The sequence below is a fragment of the Felis catus genome, chromosome D1 (assembly GCF_018350175.1).
Source record: "Felis catus isolate Fca126 chromosome D1, F.catus_Fca126_mat1.0, whole genome shotgun sequence".
Lineage (NCBI taxonomy): Eukaryota > Metazoa > Chordata > Mammalia > Carnivora > Felidae > Felis > Felis catus.
The window spans coordinates 85,589,751-85,610,987 of record NC_058377.1 but is presented as its reverse complement, the minus strand read 5'-3'; the positions used below and the strand labels follow the sequence as shown (position 1 = coordinate 85,610,987).

At 34.5% G+C, this 21,237-nt stretch overlaps 1 protein-coding gene across 7 annotated transcripts in view; it reads left to right on the top strand.

The window, feature by feature from the left end:
• The window catches only part of DCDC1 (doublecortin domain containing 1), a 475,155-nt gene that overhangs the window by 3,928 nt on the left and 449,990 nt on the right, over nt 1–21,237 (top strand). For 4 of the 7 annotated variants that reach the window (XM_019812218.3, XM_045039086.1, XM_045039083.1 and 1 more), the window contains exons 2-3: nt 1,204–1,270; nt 1,556–1,629. In XM_019812218.3, the coding sequence (XP_019667777.2) occupies nt 1,612–1,629 (18 nt within the window). In that variant the 5' untranslated portion in view covers nt 1,204–1,270; nt 1,556–1,611. The remainder of the gene's footprint in view (nt 1–1,203; nt 1,271–1,555; nt 1,630–21,237) is intronic. The other 3 variants (XM_045039084.1, XM_045039088.1, XM_045039087.1) reach the window with 3 other exon arrangements.

The window sequence follows — 21,237 nt, the reverse complement described above, 5'->3', positions numbered from 1 at the left end:
AAATTAAAAGCAAAAAGGGCAAAAGAGGGCAAAAACCTCTTAATTCCTGTGTCATCAGCATCTAACACAAGCGACATAGGCATATGTTAAATATTTAACTTCAAGATGATTGATCAAGTACTATATCTAGAATTAAATGTAGATATAGATGTAGATGTAAGTATAGTTATATAGATATAGCAAGGCTTTAAGACCCTTGGTTGTAGTGGTGGTAAAAAACCACATTCTTATTCAATTCATCACTTTAGTACTTATCTGCCCATTAACTAATGTCTACCACACATTAATAAATTCTCACTTTGAGATCCTGTTAGTAAATTGTGCTTCTTATTGATGAATAATATTTGCACTATATACAGTGTATTTCTGCTATTTTTATCCTAGGATTATATTTACTTGGCTCTTTCTACTGGTTTCAACACCAACTCTTCTTTAATTTTCTTGGTCTTATTTATCTCTGAGTTTTTAGGATTTTAATATCAGTGAACTAAGCTGTATTTATTTTTAAGTACCACAAACTATTATGGTTATGTTCTGAAATTAGATGATTATCCCTACAACAACTTAAAATCTATTGGGAAGATAGAAAACCATCAAGAACTAGCTAGTGATGAGATAAACACACACATATACACATACACATAGTACATATAGAGCCTTCATTCACTTATTCATTCAATCAACAAACCACTTATCGAGTATCTACTATGTGTCCCACACTTTGTTACAAGAGACACAAGACAGTTGGCTGTAGCCCTTATAAAAGCTTAGAGTTTATCTGGGTAAACAGACAATTAAAGAAGCAACTGAAATAACTGAAGAAGTATTATGCCAGAGGAAAGACGGGTGCTGTGACAGTTACTAACTTATAGTTAATGTGAATAGAATAAGGCAGATTACTGAATGATTGAAGTGAATGATTGAAATCCTTGACTCAAAATGAGGCTAATCCAGGAAGATGCATGGAAGTAGTAAGTTTCAAATATTTAAGTATTAAGTTTAGATGGAGGGAGAGATGAATGGTTAGAATTATAGAAACTTTTTTTCTTTTTTTTGGCATGTTATCATAATGCTTTAGACAGTATTGAGAATCAACCCTATTGAACAATTGTACCTCATCTTTCAGAAATGGTTTTTCATTTTTGCATTTTTTCCCATCACTGGTTGTCTTCACTTGATTTATTCTCTCTTTTGTCTTTTCAGCAGTAATCATCAGTGAACATTCATTGAGGTGGAGCAAGGCAATCCACTAAGCTGGAGAGACAAAGAGGTAAATACTTTTGCTGACACCACACCTGTTGCTGTGTTTTTCTTGTTTGTTTAACTTCATTTGTGTCAGTGTTCTTTCACCCTTGTTCGAGCCCTTTTAGAGGTCTTTATCTTACCTGGAATTTTTGTTCATGTCTTGCTACCTCTTCACATCTGATGTTTTAATCTTTCCATGAACCTATTAAAGATATCATCTGTAATCCATCTTCTGTTTCTCTTTAATAATCATATTAATACCAACTTATTCCCCTCACTCACTTCTTTATGCCTTTCTCTTTGTTCTTAGGACCACTCTGACTTATCTGTGAACTTTCCAATTACCTTGAAATTTGAAACCTTGTGATGATCTCTTCCAACCAGGTGGTAGTGTGCATTTATATCCTTTTTAAAATTCATTCTTCCTTCCCCAGTTTAGTTTTCTAAAACTGATTTTTTAAAGTTTATTTTATTTTTGTCATGTAATTGACTCACAGAAGAAAGGTTAATCTGAGTGATCAAAGGGTGTTAATTTGTGGGTTAAAATGTGTTAAACAGTTGATATGAAGTCTGTTTAAGTCAATTAGAGAGTATAATGAAGATGTTTCCAGAGTGTTATGGAACCTTTTGAAGTTAGCTTGGAATTAACTCCTATATTCAACCATGGCACCTGGCTGAACATGCCATTGCATTGAGGTTTTTAAATCTGTATATATTCCAATAGATATGAATAGATCTACATATTTTCAAAAAGTTTGACTTTATTACAAATATTCTTATGTTTTGTTGTAGGAAATATATTCATGATTTCATTCATCATTAGCATAATGAAAAACATGATTACTTTCATATTTTTTTCAAAAATAAAATGTAACTGGACTGTATAGCCAACAAAACATTACTAGGTTGTTTTATATACCTCTTTGTTTTTAAAACTAGGTTAGTGTCATTATTAGAGATTTTTTGATACTAAGTATCTCATATATAAAGGCAGCGTTGATAAAGACATACAAAATTTGGTGTGGTCTTTTAATGATTTGTTTCCCCTCCCAAATTATTTGATGGAATGTTATGAAACATTTCAGTATTGGTTAATATCTTTAAGATTTCAAATTAGTTAATGTTATGCAGAGTTTAATAATGCTCTGGTTGGGGCACCTGGCTGACTCAGTCTGGAGAGCACATGACTTTTGATCTTAGGGTTGTGAGTTCAAGCCCCACACACTGGGTTTAGAGATTACTTAAACATGTGATTTTAAAAAAAGAATAATGTTATGGTTCATTTTAATAGTAGAATACAATTTTTGTATAATGATAGTATTAAGATGAATGACACATTGCAAATTCAACAGTTCAAAATCTGTAGAGGTATGAGGGTAAAATTCAAATTTTAAAATATATTCTTTACTTAGCATCAAGGTTAATATAGTACATTTTTTTATGTGTGTCAGTTTACTGGTAATAAACACATTTAGCATTTCAGCTTCTTCTTGCAACCTTTCAGCTTAATTATTTAGAGAATGATGAAAAACAAATCTTATATGCTAAAGGGACTTCTTCTGTAATGATGGATTAGATGCCAAAATAATGAAGCCACATGGCTTAAAAAATATACTGTAGATGTTTTCTGATGAAAATAGATGAATGTTTTCTGATGAATTTCCACAAAATATCATATTTTAAAATATTTTAAGCAATTCATAGTATTACTTGTTAATCTACTGTAGAAGCACCATGAGTATAGTCTTTTGTAGTTCATTAGCAATTTCTTTAATGAGTTTTTTTGTGTGATAGATAAAGTAACAGACAAATGACAGATTGTTTGCCTTTAATGATTTCCCTGTTTCAAGCCCATTACAAAGCAATTAGAAATCTGACAGCATTTTCACTCTGCATTACTGATCATCTAAAGTGATGAGGAATGAGAGGTGATGAATATTAATTGTATATTTTCATATGATTATCATAAATTATTACCTTGTCTGATGTGCTGCAGGTGAAGCAGGAGCATTAGGGAAAGACAGTCAGATATATTAATTTGAAAGACTATGATTTTTGTCTTTGTTAGTAGTATAAATCCTGATCTGCAGTGTTAATCTCTATGAATATTAACTTAATTTTTGTTTTTATTTATATTTGGGGTAACTCAAATCACTTTTCTTATTTTTGTATAAGAAAAGGAAAAATTATTTCATAGTACAATGTACATGCATTATTTAAATTAAGCATTTATAACATCTAATTTGAAAATGAGATAGTAGGGGTGCCTGACTGGCTCAGTCACTGGAGAATGTGACTCTTAATCTTGGGGTTGTGAGTTTGAGCTCCATGCTAGGAGATTACTTAAAAATGCAGTCTTTAAAAAAATGAGATAGTGAATTTTGTTGATATACGTATATACAATATTCAGATATATCAATATATATATTCTAAATATATTCAAGATATACTTAGATATAGATCTTATGTTAGTCTTAGTTTAAAGTCAGATACTACTGTGAAAGAAGTAAGATAAGAAAATATAACCAGATGTAAAAGAAGATTTTTCTAGGTCCTCTGTAACAAGTCCTTCAGTCCCAGTCCATGGTATATGCTGTTTCCCTAGTGTCTTGCTTCACTGAGATGAAGCTAAACCTGTCATCAGGACTTAAGTACTGTTGTTACTTGGTTCCCAGCCTTGGACTTTTAGAGCAAAGATTGGTCCAGAAACTAGATAATAATCTTTAATACAGGGAGAATTGGCAAGCTTACAGCATTTGAAATGATTAGAAATACATTTGGGTTCATTTGACCCAAGTGAATTAATTTATATATACATAAGAATTTACCCCAGGTCTGGCCCAAACCTAAGATAAGAACTCCAGAATTTTATAAATAAATAAATAAATAAATAAATAAATAAATAAATAAATAAATAAAAATTAAAAAGGATGGGAACGCCTGGTGTCTCAGTCCATTAAGTAGCTGACTCTTGATCTCGGCTCAGGGGCTTGATCTCAGTGTTGTGAGTTCAAGCCTCTCATTGGGCTCCTTCCTGGGCATGAAGCCTACTTTAAAAAAAAAAAAAAAAAAAAAAGAACTCCAGAATTTCTTGGCTTAGTTCCAGAGATCCTTTTATTCCAGTTCACTGCCTTCATGTGTCCTGACCTACAGGGCTATTTTCTTTATTTTTTCTTGAGTTATTAAAATAAATAAATTATTGATTGTAGTCTTGGCTTGGTAAATATAAATATTCCCCCTGCTCTTAGTATTTTTAGATATAAAGTCAGTTTTATTTGGCAAAACTTTCTCATAATGTAGAAACATTCTAGAATGTTGTAAGATGAGAATAGAAGAGAAGAATTTGACTGCTTTTTCTTGGGAGAGTGGAAGGGAGAAAGGTTGGGGTTTCCCCCAGTTTCCTTCTTGCTTATCCTGCACAGATAATGTCCAAAGGACACTCTCCTCTCTAGCTTGAGAGAATCTCTGATGATTGCTTACATGGTATTTAGACTTAGAAAAATAGTTAAGATCAAATAATTCAGGGACCAAAGTTTCTTCTTCCTAAGATATGTTTAAATAGTAACAAAAGTTGGGAAAACAGGGCTGTTAATTACATAATGAGGACCAGCAATTGTCCTGGTCCAATAGGCAGCTCTGTTCAACATAGCAGTTGGCTCTTGTCTGATTCTGTAATACAGACCAAATTTTTTACTTCCTTTTTCAACTGTCTCCTCCTTCCACCATATTTATGTGTCTGACCCTCTGTGTGCTTAGCTTGGTGGTCATATGCCACAGAGATGTCTCTTCTTGAAAAATGTGTTCATTTCTTGACTCCACACCCTTGATCTTCTTTACAGGTCTCCCTTTTCTAACTAAATAACAGCTATTCTTCACTACTTAAGCTTTGAGTGTTTTTATGAGCACTTCTATTTAATTTTGTTTTAAGAGAGAGAGAGAGGGAGAGAGACAGAGCTCGAGCAGGAGAAGGGCAGAGAGAGAGAGGGAGACACAGAATTTGAAGCAGCCCACAAGCTCTGAGCTGTCAGCACAAAGCCCCATGTGGCCTGAGCAGAAGTTGGATGCTTAAGTGACTGAGCCACCCAGGCACCCCTGCACTTCTATTTAAATACTATTCCATGCGGCACCTGGGTGTCTCAGTCAGTTGAGTATGCGACTTCGGCTTAGGTCATGATCTCACAGTTCTTGGGTTTGAGCCCCACATTGTCAGCTGTGCTGACAGCTCTGAGCCTGGAGCCTGTCTTTGGATTCTATGTCTCCCTCTCTCTCTGTCCCTCCCTTGCTCACTCTCTCTCTCTCTCTCTCTCTCTCTCAAAAATAAATATATAAAAAAAAAAAAACAACTAAATACCATTCCATTACTTATGAGTTTCTCTAGTCTCAGACAATCCTTTTAATTAATTCACAAAGCACTCCCTCTTTCTTTCTGAAAATTTCTACCTAAAATGGATTTATGTCTTATCCCAGTGCAGCATCACTTAGTTGAAGCAACAAGCCATTTAAGACCCTTAGGGAAAAGAGGAGTCAACAAGTTGGAAGAAAACTAAGGAAATAAACTTTTAAATTTTGAGACATCTCAGAGACCTAATGTGATGGAGCTAAACATAAAGTAGGTCAAGATTCCTGACTAGTCATCAATAAAAACAGTTCTGAAATAGATCCTCAAGAGAGAGGAAATGTGTCAGTAGCCACTGGTTTTGCAATGAAGCCAGTTTTTACATTCTTTTTTTCTTAACCATTTTTGCTTATTCTGGATTGGAGAATAAATAAAAAGGCTTACAACACTGAAATAGACTGTAATACTCACTTCTTACTTGATAATATGACCTGTCATTCTATCAGAAACAAAGATATTAAGTTCGTTTGGCATATTTGGCTTTTGAGATACTCTGTTGGTTGTTTCCCAGTATTTCATGCCCTTCTAGGTGTTACTAATTGATTGTTTAATTTGTTATTACATGTTCCCAGGTAAAACTAAGCTAATTACCAAAATCATTCTCCCCTTATTTTAAAGAATGATATGTTTCCCTTTTCCAGTCTCCAGGGATATTTTTCCATCACTTTAAGATGGTAGAAGTAGAGGGACATAGTTTAAAAGCTTGGGGGGGAAAGAAGAATGACAAGATGATGGTTTTGTTGTTGTTGCTGTACCTTTTGCAGGAGTCACATCATCTGTATAACCTATTCTATTCCAATAAATATCTGATTAATATCTTAATTCATTTTTTTTGACTTCTTAAAGTTTAAATTTACTATCTCCCCTAGGAAAAAAAAGTTGATTTCTCTTCAATAAGAGTAAATAGGATCATGTGTATGCTTGAGAAGGATGCTCCTCTTTGCTAGTTCAATCAGTCCTTAGCCGTTAGGGTGCATGGCTTCTCCGGCAAGGAGTTAGCACAAGGTGAGCTAGAGAGTACTGCTTTGTCACTTCTTATTTGACTCTCTGCCTAGATGGTGATCTTTTAAAATTTTTGAATTCTCACTCTCGGAGAATGTTACATGATAGTTGTTATTGAAACAAATTGGAAGTCCAAATTAATGTGATTGGATTTGAAGGATTTCTTGCCCAGTAATAGTTGAGCAATATTCCTGTTCTGTTTTGGTTGGTTTACCCCACTACCTTTCAGTAAGACTTCAAACTTAATGGCACAGCTTATAACACTGCCCCTCTCCAGCCCTATAAAATGTATAGTAATTCCTCTTAAGCTGTAAGTATAAAACTCAGAACACTTTTTCAATGTACTTTGTGACTTCTAGGGTACCTGTAAACAGGAAGATTATATTTTAATGAAGGGAGAGGAGAAAGGAAGGAGCTCTTTGAACTCCAATTTAGTACTTTGGCATAAATATTTTCAGATTATTGATTCAAGTAGTAGTTCATGGGTTAGTATTAAACTTCTTGAGCTTTTTCTTTGTGATCAACAGAGCTTCCAACTTTTCATGGTCATGGTCAAGTGCTACATTTAATGCATGTGAATAATAAACTTATGCAAAATAAAAGGGAATTTCATGCTTATGAGGAAAAGAAGTTTGTGCAATTTTATCCTTACCTAAAGAACTAACCATTAATGTAATATAAAATCAAAGGAGTTTTTTTTCCTGTCTTCATTTTGGAAAATTGACATGAAAACCTTACAATTTCCCATATAGTGTTTTGAAACTTTTTTGAGCCTGCTTTATTGCTACATGAGAACCTTTTATTTCTAAAGCATTAGATATTTCTCTCTCTCTAAAAAGGAAGGAAAAGCAAGGGTTGAATAATCTTTTACCTATAAAATATGCATATTTGTGAAAAAAGTGTATACATTTGAAAAATAGAATGTATTTTTATGCACCTATTTATTTGTTCCTATGGCAACCACCACACTGCCTAGTATTTATGTTGTCTGAGATTCAGAACACCTTTTCAAAAAAATAAATATGCTAGAACCAGGTACTGTATTTATTTTGAAGCTTAGAAAAATATTTATTCTAATGCATATTTTTGAGGAAAAATAGCAATAAATAATATAAACTTCAACCTAGTTTAAATGGTCCCTTTTCTGGTGTATGTTTTTATATTCAAAATAATTATATTTTTTTCCTTGTTGCAAAAATCAGAATGGAAATAGAAATAAGAATTTTTAAAACTTATGAATCAATCTTAAAAGGTGGCCTCTTGATTTTTCTTATTTTTATGACAATATTTTGATCCGTAACAAATTTCTGAAAATATTAAACAAGAACACTTAGATAAAATATTTAATGTTAGCTACCTAAATCAGAAAATATAAATAGTTTGCATTTCTGATTGCAGATGGTTCTTTGATATCTATGAATAAAAGATTTATATTTTGCATGTGAAATGAGAGGCCTTAGTTTTCTTAGTTTATTTAAATTATTTTCTGACATGTGTGATACATAAATATAATTTCTTAATGTTAAACATCAGAATGGAAGTTATGAAGCATAAAATCAGACATGTTTCATGTCACATATTACCTGTTAAGAAAAGCTGCAATACAACATTTAAGTACAACAGAATAGTGAGCATATTGTCTCTGATACTTGTAAACAGGATGGATCTGTAGTTTCACAGTTTATGTTGACAGTATCTTTGTGGGAAATGTAATTATCAAATGAATTATAACATGTCCTAGTATTAAGATTATTAATAGTAATTTTAATTGCTTTTTTCAAGATAATTGGATATGTTCTCATAAGTATATGGGAAAGGGGGTATTGGGCTAATTGGATATTTTGAACTCAGTTATCTGTAAAATATCTAGAAGTTTAACATATATATGCTATATTTTAGGAACTTCTTCTTTTAATTGAATGATTTGTAAGTAGAATTAAAATAATTTATAGCCCACAAAAATCTCTCTGATTATCCCTTAATATTCCTCATTGAGTCTTATTATGATGAAGAATTTAAATAGTGATAATTTTAAAAATTAAATTTTCACTACCAGTTAGAAAATTAGTCTAAAATTGGTCAGGTTAAGAAATAATGGAATGGGTGCTTTTAGATGGGTTTTCATATACTATTTCTGGTACCAGTGCATCCATTGGTACATTTCTAAAAACAAATCCAATTTGGAAATGAATATCCACAGCCTTAAAATTGTTCATACACTTTCATCTGAGAATATAACTTCTAAAACTTCTTAAGAAACTTTTCTGTGGTGTGGTCAAAGGTTCATATAAGAACCACAGCTTTATTTATAAATAGGAAGCATTTGGAGCAACTAGCTAGCATATTAAAAAAATAATAAAGGGACTCCTGGGCAGCTCATTAGGTTAAGAGTCTGACTCTTGATTTCAGCTCAGGTCATGATCTCATGATTTGTGAGATTAAAAAATGTTAAAAAAAATAATACAAATATGTTCTCAACAAATATTTAATAACATAAGAATATTCTCATTCAGTGAACACAACTGTATAGAAACTATATATATAATATGGTCACACTTTTGTTTAAAGAAAAGGCTTTATTTGTAAAATCATAAATGAAAGTCTGTAAGCAAATATGCAAAAATTATAATGGTGGCTAACTCCAAGAGTGGAAGAGACTTTATTTTGGGGGCGCCTAGGTGGCTCAGTTGGATAAGCATCTGACTTTTGTTCAGGTCATGATCTCATGATTTGTCAGTTCAAGCTCCATGTCGGGCTCTGTGCTGACAGCTCAGAGTCTGGATCCTGCTTCAGATTCTGTGTCTCCCTCTCTCTCTGCCCCTCTCCTGCTCTCACTCTGTCTCTTTCTCAAAAATAAATAAACATAAAAAAAGATTTTTAAGTAAATGAAAAATAAGAGCCTTTTTTTGTACTTTTCTTTCTAATATCAGTATGGACATTTTGATAATAAGTCCAATTATCATCATTCAAGTTGTTTTTAATAGGGCAAGTTAATTAAAATTCTGTTTATATTCATTCATGAAAATTCAACTAGTGGAGAAACAATGTTGTTTTGTTCAACATTGAATTCATTGTCGATTATTTTTTTAATTTTTAAATTTTATTTAAATCCAAGTTAGTTAACATAGTGTAATAATGAATTCAGGAGTACCACTTAGTGATTCATCACTTACATAGAACACCCAGTGCTCATCCCAACATGTGCCTCCTTAATGCCCATCACCCATTTAGCCCATACCCATACCCCAAACCCCTCCAGCAACCCTCAGTTTGTTCTCTGTATTTAAGAGTCTCTTATGGTTTGCCTCCCTCTCTGTTTTTATCTTATTTTTCCTTCCCTTCCCCTATGTTCATCTGTTGAGTTTCTCAAATTCCACATATAAGTGAAATCATATGATACTTGTCTTTCTTTGACTTTTTTCACTTAACATTAATACCATCTAGTTCCATCCATGTTGTTGCAAATGGCAAAATTCATTCTTTTTGATTGCTGAATAATATTCCATTGTATATATATATATATACTGCATCTTGTTTATCCATTCGTTATCTGTTTTTTTAAATGTTTATTTATTTATTTTGAGAGACAGTGAGTGAGTGGGGAGGGCAGGAAGAGAGGGAGAGAATCCCAAGCAGGCTCCATGCTGCCAGCACAGAGCCTGACCTGGGGCTCAAACTCATGAACCATGAGATCATTACCTGAGCAGAAATCAAGAATCAGAAGCTTAACCTACTGAGCCACCCCATGCCCTGTCCCCGCCCCCCGCCCCTCACCCATTCGTCGGCTATTTTAAAGTCTGGGAAGAGTTGGTACTTAAATATTTGATGGATTGAATGGAGTAATGATGGGATCAGGAATTAACAAAGTGGTTTTAGGGGAAACACATTTGGAAGACCACAAAGATAGATGCCTTCCTTTATGTTTAAGTAAACTTGTTTATCATAACAATGGGTGACAGGATAATGAAATGATAAGAATGTGCAAGAACTGCTCTGCTAACCATTGTTGTGGTAGCATAGAATAAGGCAAAAAGTTGGATGGCTGGGTTTATCCTAGTATGTTTAGTTTATATAGTTATATGATTATTGCTATTAGAACAAAACATTATAACAGGAAAAATAACTTATTTGAGAGTCTGGAGCTCAAGTCCTTAACCTTCCCAATTTTGTTTTTCCAATTGAACTATTATTTTTATAACACAAATTTTGATAACATAGGTTTCCACTGGAATACAACTATTAAATTCAAAAATTAGAAAAATAGACTATTCTACAGTAAGCTGTATTACTGTTGCTGAATAGCAGTCTAGGTGATTAATATACATTTTATATGTGTATACAACACAAAAAATTTCATGAAGAAATCAAGTGTTTTCCTTCACTGAATTGAATGGTTGGTCTCTAGACAAACTCTGTGAGAGATGAGCCTTTACAAAATGAAATATCTGAAAGGATAGCCTTCCACATGTCTCCTAATAAGGTCATTATCTTGGACAATATTTTAATATACCTGAGGGTGGAACCACGGGGTATAATAGCTTTTACTGTGGTGTGGAGACAATTGTTCAACACTGGGGGGAAGTTAATGGCAATTAAATCAGTGAGGGAAATCAAGTGACAAGAAATATGGTATTCCATTGCTGGAATGCTACAGTAGTCCTCAATGAACAGATACACATTCTGACTAGATGAAATATGGCCAAGAGTTATACCTAATTTCCAAATGTGCATTGCTTGAGACTGGTCTTTGGAGGTTAACTCTGACTTTTATCCCGTTAAATATGTACAAGCTATCTGTGCTGGAAACTATAGAACAGTGACCTGAAGCCTTTTTTTAAAATTAAAGCTGTTTAAGATTCATAGCAGTATTGAAGGAAAAGTACAAGATTTCCCATAAAACCCCTACCTTCACACACACAATCACTCCCATTATCAATATGCCCCACCAGAATAGTATATTTGTTACAACTGATAAACCTACATTGACATCATAATCACCTGGAGTCCATAATTTCCATATTGCTCACTCTTGGTGTTGTGCATTCTGTGGGTTTGTAGAAATGTATCCATCATTATGGTATTTTCACTACCATAATAATCATCTGTGCTCTCTCTGTTCATTCCTACCTCCCCAAACTCCTAACAACCACTGATATTTTTAATGTCTCCACAGTTTTGCCTTTTCCAGAATGTCATGTAGTTAGAATCATACAGTACATAGCCTTTTCAGATTGACTTCTTTCAATTAATAGTATGCATTCAAGGTCCCTCCATGTCTTTTCATGCTGTAATAGTTTATTTCTTTTTAGTACTGAATAACATTTCATGGTTTGTTTATTTACCCATTGAATTCAGAACATCTTGGTTGCTTTCAAGTTTTAGCAATTATGAGTAAAGCTGCTATAAACATTCATGTGCAAATTTTTGTGTAGACATACATTTTCAAATCCTTTGATAAATGCCAAGAAGCATGATTGCTGAATCATGTGATAAAAGTATCATGTGATAAAAGTAAGAAACCACCAAACCGTCTTCCAAAGTGACTGTACTATTTTGCATTCTCACCAGCAATGCCAATTGTCAGCATTTGGCACTGTCACTGTTGTGGATTTTGGTCATTCTAATAGATGTGTTAGAGTTACCTATGTTAGTGTAGTTTGCATGCCCCCGATGACATATGATGTGGAGCATCTTTTCATATGGTTATTTTCCATTTGTACATCTTATTTGATCTGGTGTCAAAGTCTTTGCCCCCCCCCCCCCCCCGCCGCTTTCTTAAAGTTTATTTATTCATTTTGAGAGAGACAGACAGCAAACAGGAGAGGGGGAGAGAGAGAGAGAGAGAGAGAGAGAGAGAGAGAGAGAGAGAGAGAGAATCCAAAGCAAGTTCCACATTGTCAGTGCAGAGCCTGATGCAGGGCTCGAATTCATGAAATATGAGATCATGATCTGAGCCAAAGCTTAATTGACTGAGCCACCCAGGTGCCCAAATCTTTTGCCCTTTTTTAATCAGGTTGTTTGCTTTCTTATTGCTGAGTTTTAAGAGTTCTTTGTATATTTTGGGTAACAGTCCTTTATCAGATGTACCTTTTGCAAATATTTTCTCCTAGTTTGTGGTTTGTCTTCTCATTCTCTTGATACTGTCTTTCACATAGCAGAAGCTATTAATTATTTTAAGATTATATTTTTAAGTAATCTCTACACCCAATATGAGGCTCAAACTCACAACCCCAAGATCAGGAGTCACATTCTCTACTGACTGAGACAGCCGGGCACACTAGAAGTTTTTAATTTTAATACAGCAGTCTAGCCTATGATTTCTTTCATGGAGCATCCCTTTGGTGTTATAGCTGAAAAGTCACTGACATACCCAAAGTCATGTATGTTTTCTCCTACTTCAATTTCTAGGAATTTTATGGGTTTGTGTTGTACATTTAGTTCTTTGATTAATTTTGAGCTAATTTTTATGAAGGATATGAAGTCTGTGTTTAGATTCATTTTTTTTTTTTTTTTGCATGTGCAAACCTAGTTGCTATGGCACTATTTGTTGAAAAGATTATCTTTATGCCATTGTATTGACTTTGCTCCTTTGTCAAACTTAAGTTGGCTATATTTATGTGGGTTTGTTTCTGGGCTTTTTTAGTTTTTCTCATATAGATCTTATACATATTTTATTAGATTTATACTTCAATATTTCATTTTTGAGTGCTAATGTTAGTGGTAATGTTTTTTTAAATACAAGTAGAATTAATACACAGATTAGTTTCAGGTGTACATTATAATGATTTAACAATTGCATATATTTCTCAGTGCTCATCAAGTTAAGTGTACTCTTAACCCCCTTTATTTCACCATACCCTCACCTACCTCACTCTGGCAACCACCAGAGTTTGTTCTCTATATTTCAGTCTGTTTTTTTGTTTGTATATTTTCTTCTTTGTTCATTTGTTTGGTTTGGTGTGGTGTGGTTTTTTAAAGTAATCTCTAGGCCCAGCATGGAGCTTGAACTCAAGATCCTGAGATCGAGAGTTGAATGCTCTACTGACTGAGCCAGCAAGGCATCCTGCTTTGTTTCTTAAATTCCATAAGTGAATCATAAATATTCTTAGTTCTCTGATTTATTTCACTTGGCATTATATCCTCTAGGTTCATCCATGTTATTGCAAATGGCAAGATTTCACTCATTTTTATGGCTGAGTAATATTCCATTATATATATATATATATATATATATATATATATTACATATATATATTACATATATATAAATCTATATATTTTATTTTATATAAATATAATTTATATATATACACACATATATATACACACACACACACATACCACTTCTTTATCCATTCATCTGTGGATGGATACTTGGGTTACTTCCATATATTGTCTATTATAAATAATGTTGTCATAAACATAGGGCTCCATTTATTTTTCAGATTAGTGTTTTCATTTTCTTTGGGTAAATACCCAGTAGTAGAATTACTAGATCTTATAGTAATTCTATTTTTAATTTTTTTAATATAATTTATTTTCAAATTGGCTTACATACAACACCCAGTGCTCATCCCAACAAGTGCCCTCCTCAATGCCCATCACCCATTTTCCCTCCCCCGATCCCCCTGTCCATCCTCAGTTTGTTCTCTGTATTAAGAGTCTCTTGGGGTTTGCCTCTCTCCGTCTCTGTTTGTAACTATTTTTTCCCCTTCCCTTGCCCCATGGACTCCTGGTTCAGTTTCTTAAGATCCACATGTAAGTGAAAACATATGACATCTGTCCTTCTCTGACTGACATATTTCACTCAGCATAATACCTTCCAGTTCCATCCACATTGCTGCAAACGGCATGATTTCATTCTTTCTTATTGCCAAGTAGTATTCCACTGTATATATATATATACCACATCTTCTTTATCCATTCATCAGTTGATGGACATTTAGGCTCTTTCCATAATTTGGCTATTGTTGAAAGTGCTGCTATAAACATTGGGGTACAAGTGCCCCCTATGCATCAGCACTCCTGTATCCCTTGGGTAAATTCCTAGTAGTGCTATTGCTGGGTCATAGGGTAGTTCTATTTTTAATTTTTTGAGAAACCTCTGTACTGTTTTTCATGGTGCCTGTATCAGTACATTCCCACCAACAGTGCCCAAATGTTCATTTTCGTTTATATCTTCACCAATACTTGTTATTTCTTTTTTTTTTTTTTTTATTTTAGCCATTCTGGTAAATAGTAATATGTTTTAAATTTCAAATTCTACTAGTTTGAAATTGACTTTTGTATTTTAACTTTGTATCCTGCAATTTTGCTATAATTACATCTGAAGCCTTTTAAGATGAGGGCAATTGCATACTTCTTGTCTTCTTGTATCTTTCTTCCACATGCATGTTTTCTTTTGTTCCTTGTATCTCAAACCCACTAGAAGGTCCCATATAATGTGAGTTTGAATATTTAACTCTGCTATACAAGATATGAAAGTAAATAGGATGATAACATTCATAAGAAATGTTGAGCACAGAGAGTAAATTTAAGCTAATAGATTATGAGATATAGGTGAAATTCATAGGCTGTATATAAATATGTGTAAGTTGTGTGAGGAAAAAAAGGCAGAATTCAGTAGATGTACTAAATGTACGTAGTAACCAAGTTACTATAAATAGAAGAAATGGAATATATGATTGAAAAGACAAGTTTTATTTATGGAGTAGAAAGGCAGAAAGACTAAGTCATGATCTTGCCACTTCAGGGCTAACAAGCGATGTCATCTGTTAAGTTGGCTACCTATACATAACATCCAGTAGGGTCCTATTTTGGCCCACAGTGCTATGCCCAAGAAATGCAGATAAAACCTATATATCTTCACTAAGTTAACTGGCAAGCTACAGCTTTGGCCAAGCAGCTTTGGCTGCTTCTCTGTTTTCTCCCATTAGCAAGTATGTGCCATTTAATCCCTGTACCTTCTGTCTGGGCCACTGGCTCAAATCTCAACTCTGGTCCTCATAGCATACCATCATGGGGAAGATGTCATCAATGGGCAGAAATATCAGAGCATGTGAATATCACATAACCCAGGATTCAGATAGTGTGATTCTGCCACTCACCCCCTATCCTAAGCATGTTAACTTTATTGCTTGCTTTCCTCTTTATTAGCATTGTGTGTTTTAAATTTGTGTGTGTATGTGAACGGAGTATTTTAATTTGGTCTGTGAGCCCTCTGGGTTAGCTTGCTCTGTAATGTACTCCGTGGCTACCTTTACATGAAGTAATTTTCCACTTGATGGTACTCTTCACTTTGAACTTCTGTAATCCTTCATCACAATCTGGGATTTTGAGCTAATCCTTTGAATCATCACATCTAGGTTCATGGAATGAACCTAGAATAAGCTGTGAAAGGAGTGCAAATTTATGGTGATTCTGTGGCAATCTTTAGCACCTGGTCCACAATGACAGCACTATGAGAACTTCTCACCTCTGGAATGAGCCCTTCCTAGGCAAACCCAGGAAAACTGAGCCAATACCAGTTTATGTGAAGAGAGGAGTAGAAGGCTATTAATTCTGGCCCACCTACATTCTCTCCTTACTCAGAGTTGAGGAGGTCAGAGGTACTTACTGACTAGAACAGCGGCCTTCAAATAGTTTTGCTCATGTACCTCCTAATAGAATTTGAGAAACATATAGTCTCTTGCACAATTTTTAAGTTGACATTTAAAATCTCTCATTATAAGCTTAAGTAGTTGGAAAAGAAGTAGTTTCAGGTATACTATGAATGTTGACATTTTAAAGTAAAACAGTTAAGGGGTGCCTGGGTGGCTCAGTCAGTTAAGTGTCTGACTTCAGCTCAGGTCATGATCTCGCTTCGTTGTTCATGAGTTCCAGTCCCGCATCGGGCTCTGTCCTAACAGCTTAGAGCCTGGAGCCTGCCTTATATTCTGTGTCTCCCATTCTCTGGCCCTCCCCTATTCTCTTTCTCTTTCTCTCAAAAATAAATAAAAACACTTAAAAAATTTGAAGTAAAACAGTTACATAAGTCTTTTAAACATATCTAATAAAATATAAATTCCATATGAATTTTAAAAAACATTTTGTTATGAACATTTTCAAACACACAGTAAAAAATAGTAAAACAAACCCTCATGTATTCTTTACCCAAGTTAAATAACCATCAATTTTCTTCTATTTTTATTTATACTCTTTGCTACTTTTAGGAGTATTTTAAAGCAAATCATAGTTTACTTAAAAATACTTTGGTTTGGTTTATCTAACAGATAATATTTATTTTAATACCATTTATTCATACCCAGTAAAATAATTTCCTTAGTTTCATTAACTCCCAATTTGTGTTCAAATGTCAACAATTGCCTCAAAAATGTATGTCTTATTAAAGTTGGTTTGTTTGAATCAGGATCTAAACAAGGTTTATGCATTGTGTTTGGTTGATATAATTTCTTTTATTATAAAATCATTTTTTTAATGTTTATTTATATAAGAGAGAGAAAGAGTGCATGAGCAGGGGAGGGGCAGACAGAGACAGAGACAGAATCCAAGGCAAGTTCCAGACTCTGTGTCAGCACAGAGCCCGACGTGGGGCTCGCACTCATGAGCCATGAGATCATGACCTGAGCTGAAGTCAGACGCTTAACCAACTGAGCCACCTGGATGCCCCTGGTTGATATAATTCTTAAGTCTCTTTTCACTTGTAGCATTTCTCCATCTTTATTTTCTATGTTATATAGACATATATGTCATATAGACATACAGACATCTCTACCTCCCATATTTCTTACAAATTAGAAGTTAGATCTAGAGTCTTGATTATATTCAATAGTTTGTGGCAAGAATGTTTCACAGGTATTCCCATGTTTATAATCCCTGTGGAATCACATATGGAGAAATCATATATTATTTCAGTGTTATGTTAAAATGGATCAATGGTATATATGATATCAGTCAGATTCATCTATTATAAATTTCCCATCACTCTTACATCTAATGATGACAAACATTCCCTGGATCCATTATTTCATTAGGGTTTGTACTGTGGTGATTTGCTGCTTCTTTTATTCCATCTCTATGTATTAACTATGATTCTCCTTTGAATAAGAATCTTCTCTCACCATCTGTTTGGTTATCCTGAATTATAGCCCATTCAGGAAAGCAGGAAAGGTACATTTGTCATTTTTCAGAACAATAACTTGGTGCCCTAGCGATCAACAAAAGGCGAATGATCACATAATGAAGTTTAAAAATTTTATTTTAATATTTTTAGATGCTCATTGGTTTCTATATGTTCGATGTTCCGATCTTTTACATTTTTTTAATGTTCAGAGTGCCCCTCTTCTGCCAGTGGAATTCCCTTCAGGTTTGTTCCTGTGTCCTTTTGACATGCCCCACTTGTCTTTGATAGCTTCTTTGTTTTCAGACATGATAAAATGTGGTAGTTCCTGGTACATTTCTGGCCACAGATCTAAATACTTATAGGGATTCAAAAACATTAAAACATTAAAAATATTAACCATCTGTTCCTCAGTGGTTGAAAATTGTATGTACTTTCTTTTCTCCTCAAACTTGTTTCTATTCCATTTCTTCTACAGAATTTTATCTTTCATGCTTGAAGTCTTTTATAGGCTTTCTTTAGGAAAGCCTATATATGGAAGGCAAGGTTCTAGACATTGATTTGCTAATAACTATGTACACTTGCATGCCCCTTGGAAAGTCTCCCTGTGCTGTTTTGTTATTGGTAGTTAGTGTCCCAACTTGAAGACAGTCATGCCTCTTCTCTTCACTGGCTGACACATTGTACCTTCTATGTGCAAGTACATCAACTTTATATAGTGGCTACTATTCTTAACCCTTTCCTATAGATGAAGAAACTGATGTACAAAGATGTCTAAAGTGTCACAAATAGTAAGTGGACAGTGGGGATGTAAACCCAGATACCCTGCTCCAGAATCCAGGCCTATAACCACTATGTATTGAATGCCTTTTAGTTAGTTAGTTAGTTAGTTAGTTAGTTAAGAGAGAGAGAGAGAGGGAGAGAGAGAACATGCAAGTGAGTGGGGGAAGTGCAGAGAGAAAAGGAGAGAGCAAATCCCAAGCAAACCCTATGCCTTTAGCGTGCAGAGACTGACACCAGTTTCTATCTCACAGACCCAACTGGGACATCATGACCTGAGCTGAAATCTAGAGTTAGATGCTTAACCAACTGAGCCCCACCCAGGTACCCCTTGAATGCCTCTTTATAGAAAGGTGCAGGGGAGCCTGGGTGGCTCAGCTGGGTTAAATGTCTGGCTTTGGTTCAGGTCATTATCTCCTGGTTTGTGAGTTTGAGCCCCACATCAGGCTCTCTGCTGTCAGCAGCAAGAGAGCTACTTCAGATCCTCTGTCTCCCTGTCTCTCTGCCCCTCCCCCACTCATGTGCATGCTCTCTTGCTCTCAAAAATATTAAAATAAAAAAATAAATAAAAATAAAAAAGGGTGGAAAAGCAGATCTAGGGATGGGCATGAGTGGAAAGCTTATATTCATGTAAAATGGTTAAGAGATGGAAAGTAAAAAAAAACATGGTTTTTCAGTGTGTGAGTAAATAAACTATGCATGTGTTAATAAAACAAGGTAGTGCTGTTACCTGTACTCTGCTAAAATACCATAGTGGTGTCAGTGAAATTAAAATTAACACATTTTTATTTCTTTAATTTCTAAATAACAGTTTTCATTTAATTAACGTATATGAATGTTATCTGCAAACCTATTGTATTCTGCATATTGTACTTAACCTGTTAATACATTCTACTTCTAGTGAGGATAACACTTTTTATAGTAACATTACAGAAGAACTATTGCATTTAATAATTGTAATGATTTTACACTTGCACAACTCATTTCAGCTAAAGGTATCCTGAAACTATTTTACATGGAAAAAAAGAAAACCTATACCTACCACTAAAATGATAAGTTACTGCTATATTTCAAGAGAGATTTTTGAATGTTTGGTGCAAATTTTCTTAGTTTTTAATGACTAGACTATGTATAATAAACACACCACGACAAAGTATTTCATTCTACAAAGTGATTTACTGTTTAATCATAAAGTTTTGCCTTGCTATACACAGCTGGAGTTTTTAACTTTTAAGCATTCCCCAATTAGGAAGACCTAACCTATGAAGGAATTGAACAGTCAATGGTTGTTGGTTGTTATGGAAGTCTGAGAAGAGAACCTTAGCCCTCCTAATGTGAGAAGCTTAAAGGAGGAGGGGCAGGGGGAGAGTGTGAAAGCCAACAGCCCTTTGGTCTTTAGGTGGAATACCAGAGGAGTGCTGGGCAAAGAATAGCTCTTTTTATTATTACTAACATGGAGAAAGAGAACATTCTTATTTTGATATAGATTGAGGTTCACCTTACAATTTTTTTAATGTTTTATTTTTTGAGAGTGCATGTTTGTGCCTGCAAGCTGAGGAGGGGCATAGAGAGAAAGAGAGAGAGACACACACACAGACTCCGAAGCAGGCTCCAAGCTCTGACCCATGAACCCATGAACCACGAAATCGTGACCTGAGCCAAAGTTGGACGCTTAACTGACTGAGCCACCCAAGCACCCTGAGAGTCACCTAACATTTAATGAATGTCTACCATGTGCCAAACACTGTGCCAAATACTTTCATACTCACCATTCATTTAATCCTCATAACCATGTGGATAACTGGTTTTGCAAATGAGATGACTAAAGCTCAGAAAAGCTATAATACTCAAGGTCACTTATAGTTATTTGGAAGAGGAAGACATGATCTTATGTATTCTAGGTATATATTTCTCCATTATATTTGTGACTATAAGTTACATTACACTCCTTTTACTCTTCCATATGCTTAATTAAAAGTAAGTCTAGCAACTTGCTAACTAGCTAACTTGCTTTCCTGGATAGCAGTTTAGTTCACAGATTTTTATCAGGAGTTTCAGGATTAGATTCAACTGCAAAAAACAAAGACCCTCTTTCAAGTCTTTACTAGGATTTTATCACCTCAATGAGGCCTAGACTGACAAACCTTTTTAAAAGTACACTCCCAAGGCACCTGGGTGGCTCAGTTTAAGCATCTGACTTTGGCTCAGGTCATGATCTCACAGTTCATGAGTTCCAGCCCTGCTTTGGGCTTTGTGCTGTTTCAGCTCAGAGCCTGGAGCCTGCTTTGAGTTCTCTCCCTCTCTCTGTTTCTCCTTCTCTCTGCCCCTCCCCTGCACGTGCTCTGTCTCTCTCAAAAATAAATAAACATTAAAAATAAAATTGCATTCCCTCCACTCCCAATCTACCTTGCCTGATCAATTTTTTTCCATAGCATTTATTGCCTAACATCTTACAATTCACTTACTTCTTATGTTTATTCATCATCTGTCCCCACTAGAATGTAAGCTCCACAAAGGGCACAATTTTTTTCCACTAATTGTTCATTGAAAAATTATATATAAGTACCTAGAAAACTGCCAGGTATATTGTAGGTGCTCAATAAATAATCTATGGATAAACAAACGCTTTTATTTAAGAATAGCAGTAAGGGGTGCCTGGGTGGCTGAGTTAAGTGACTGACTCTTGATTTCAGCT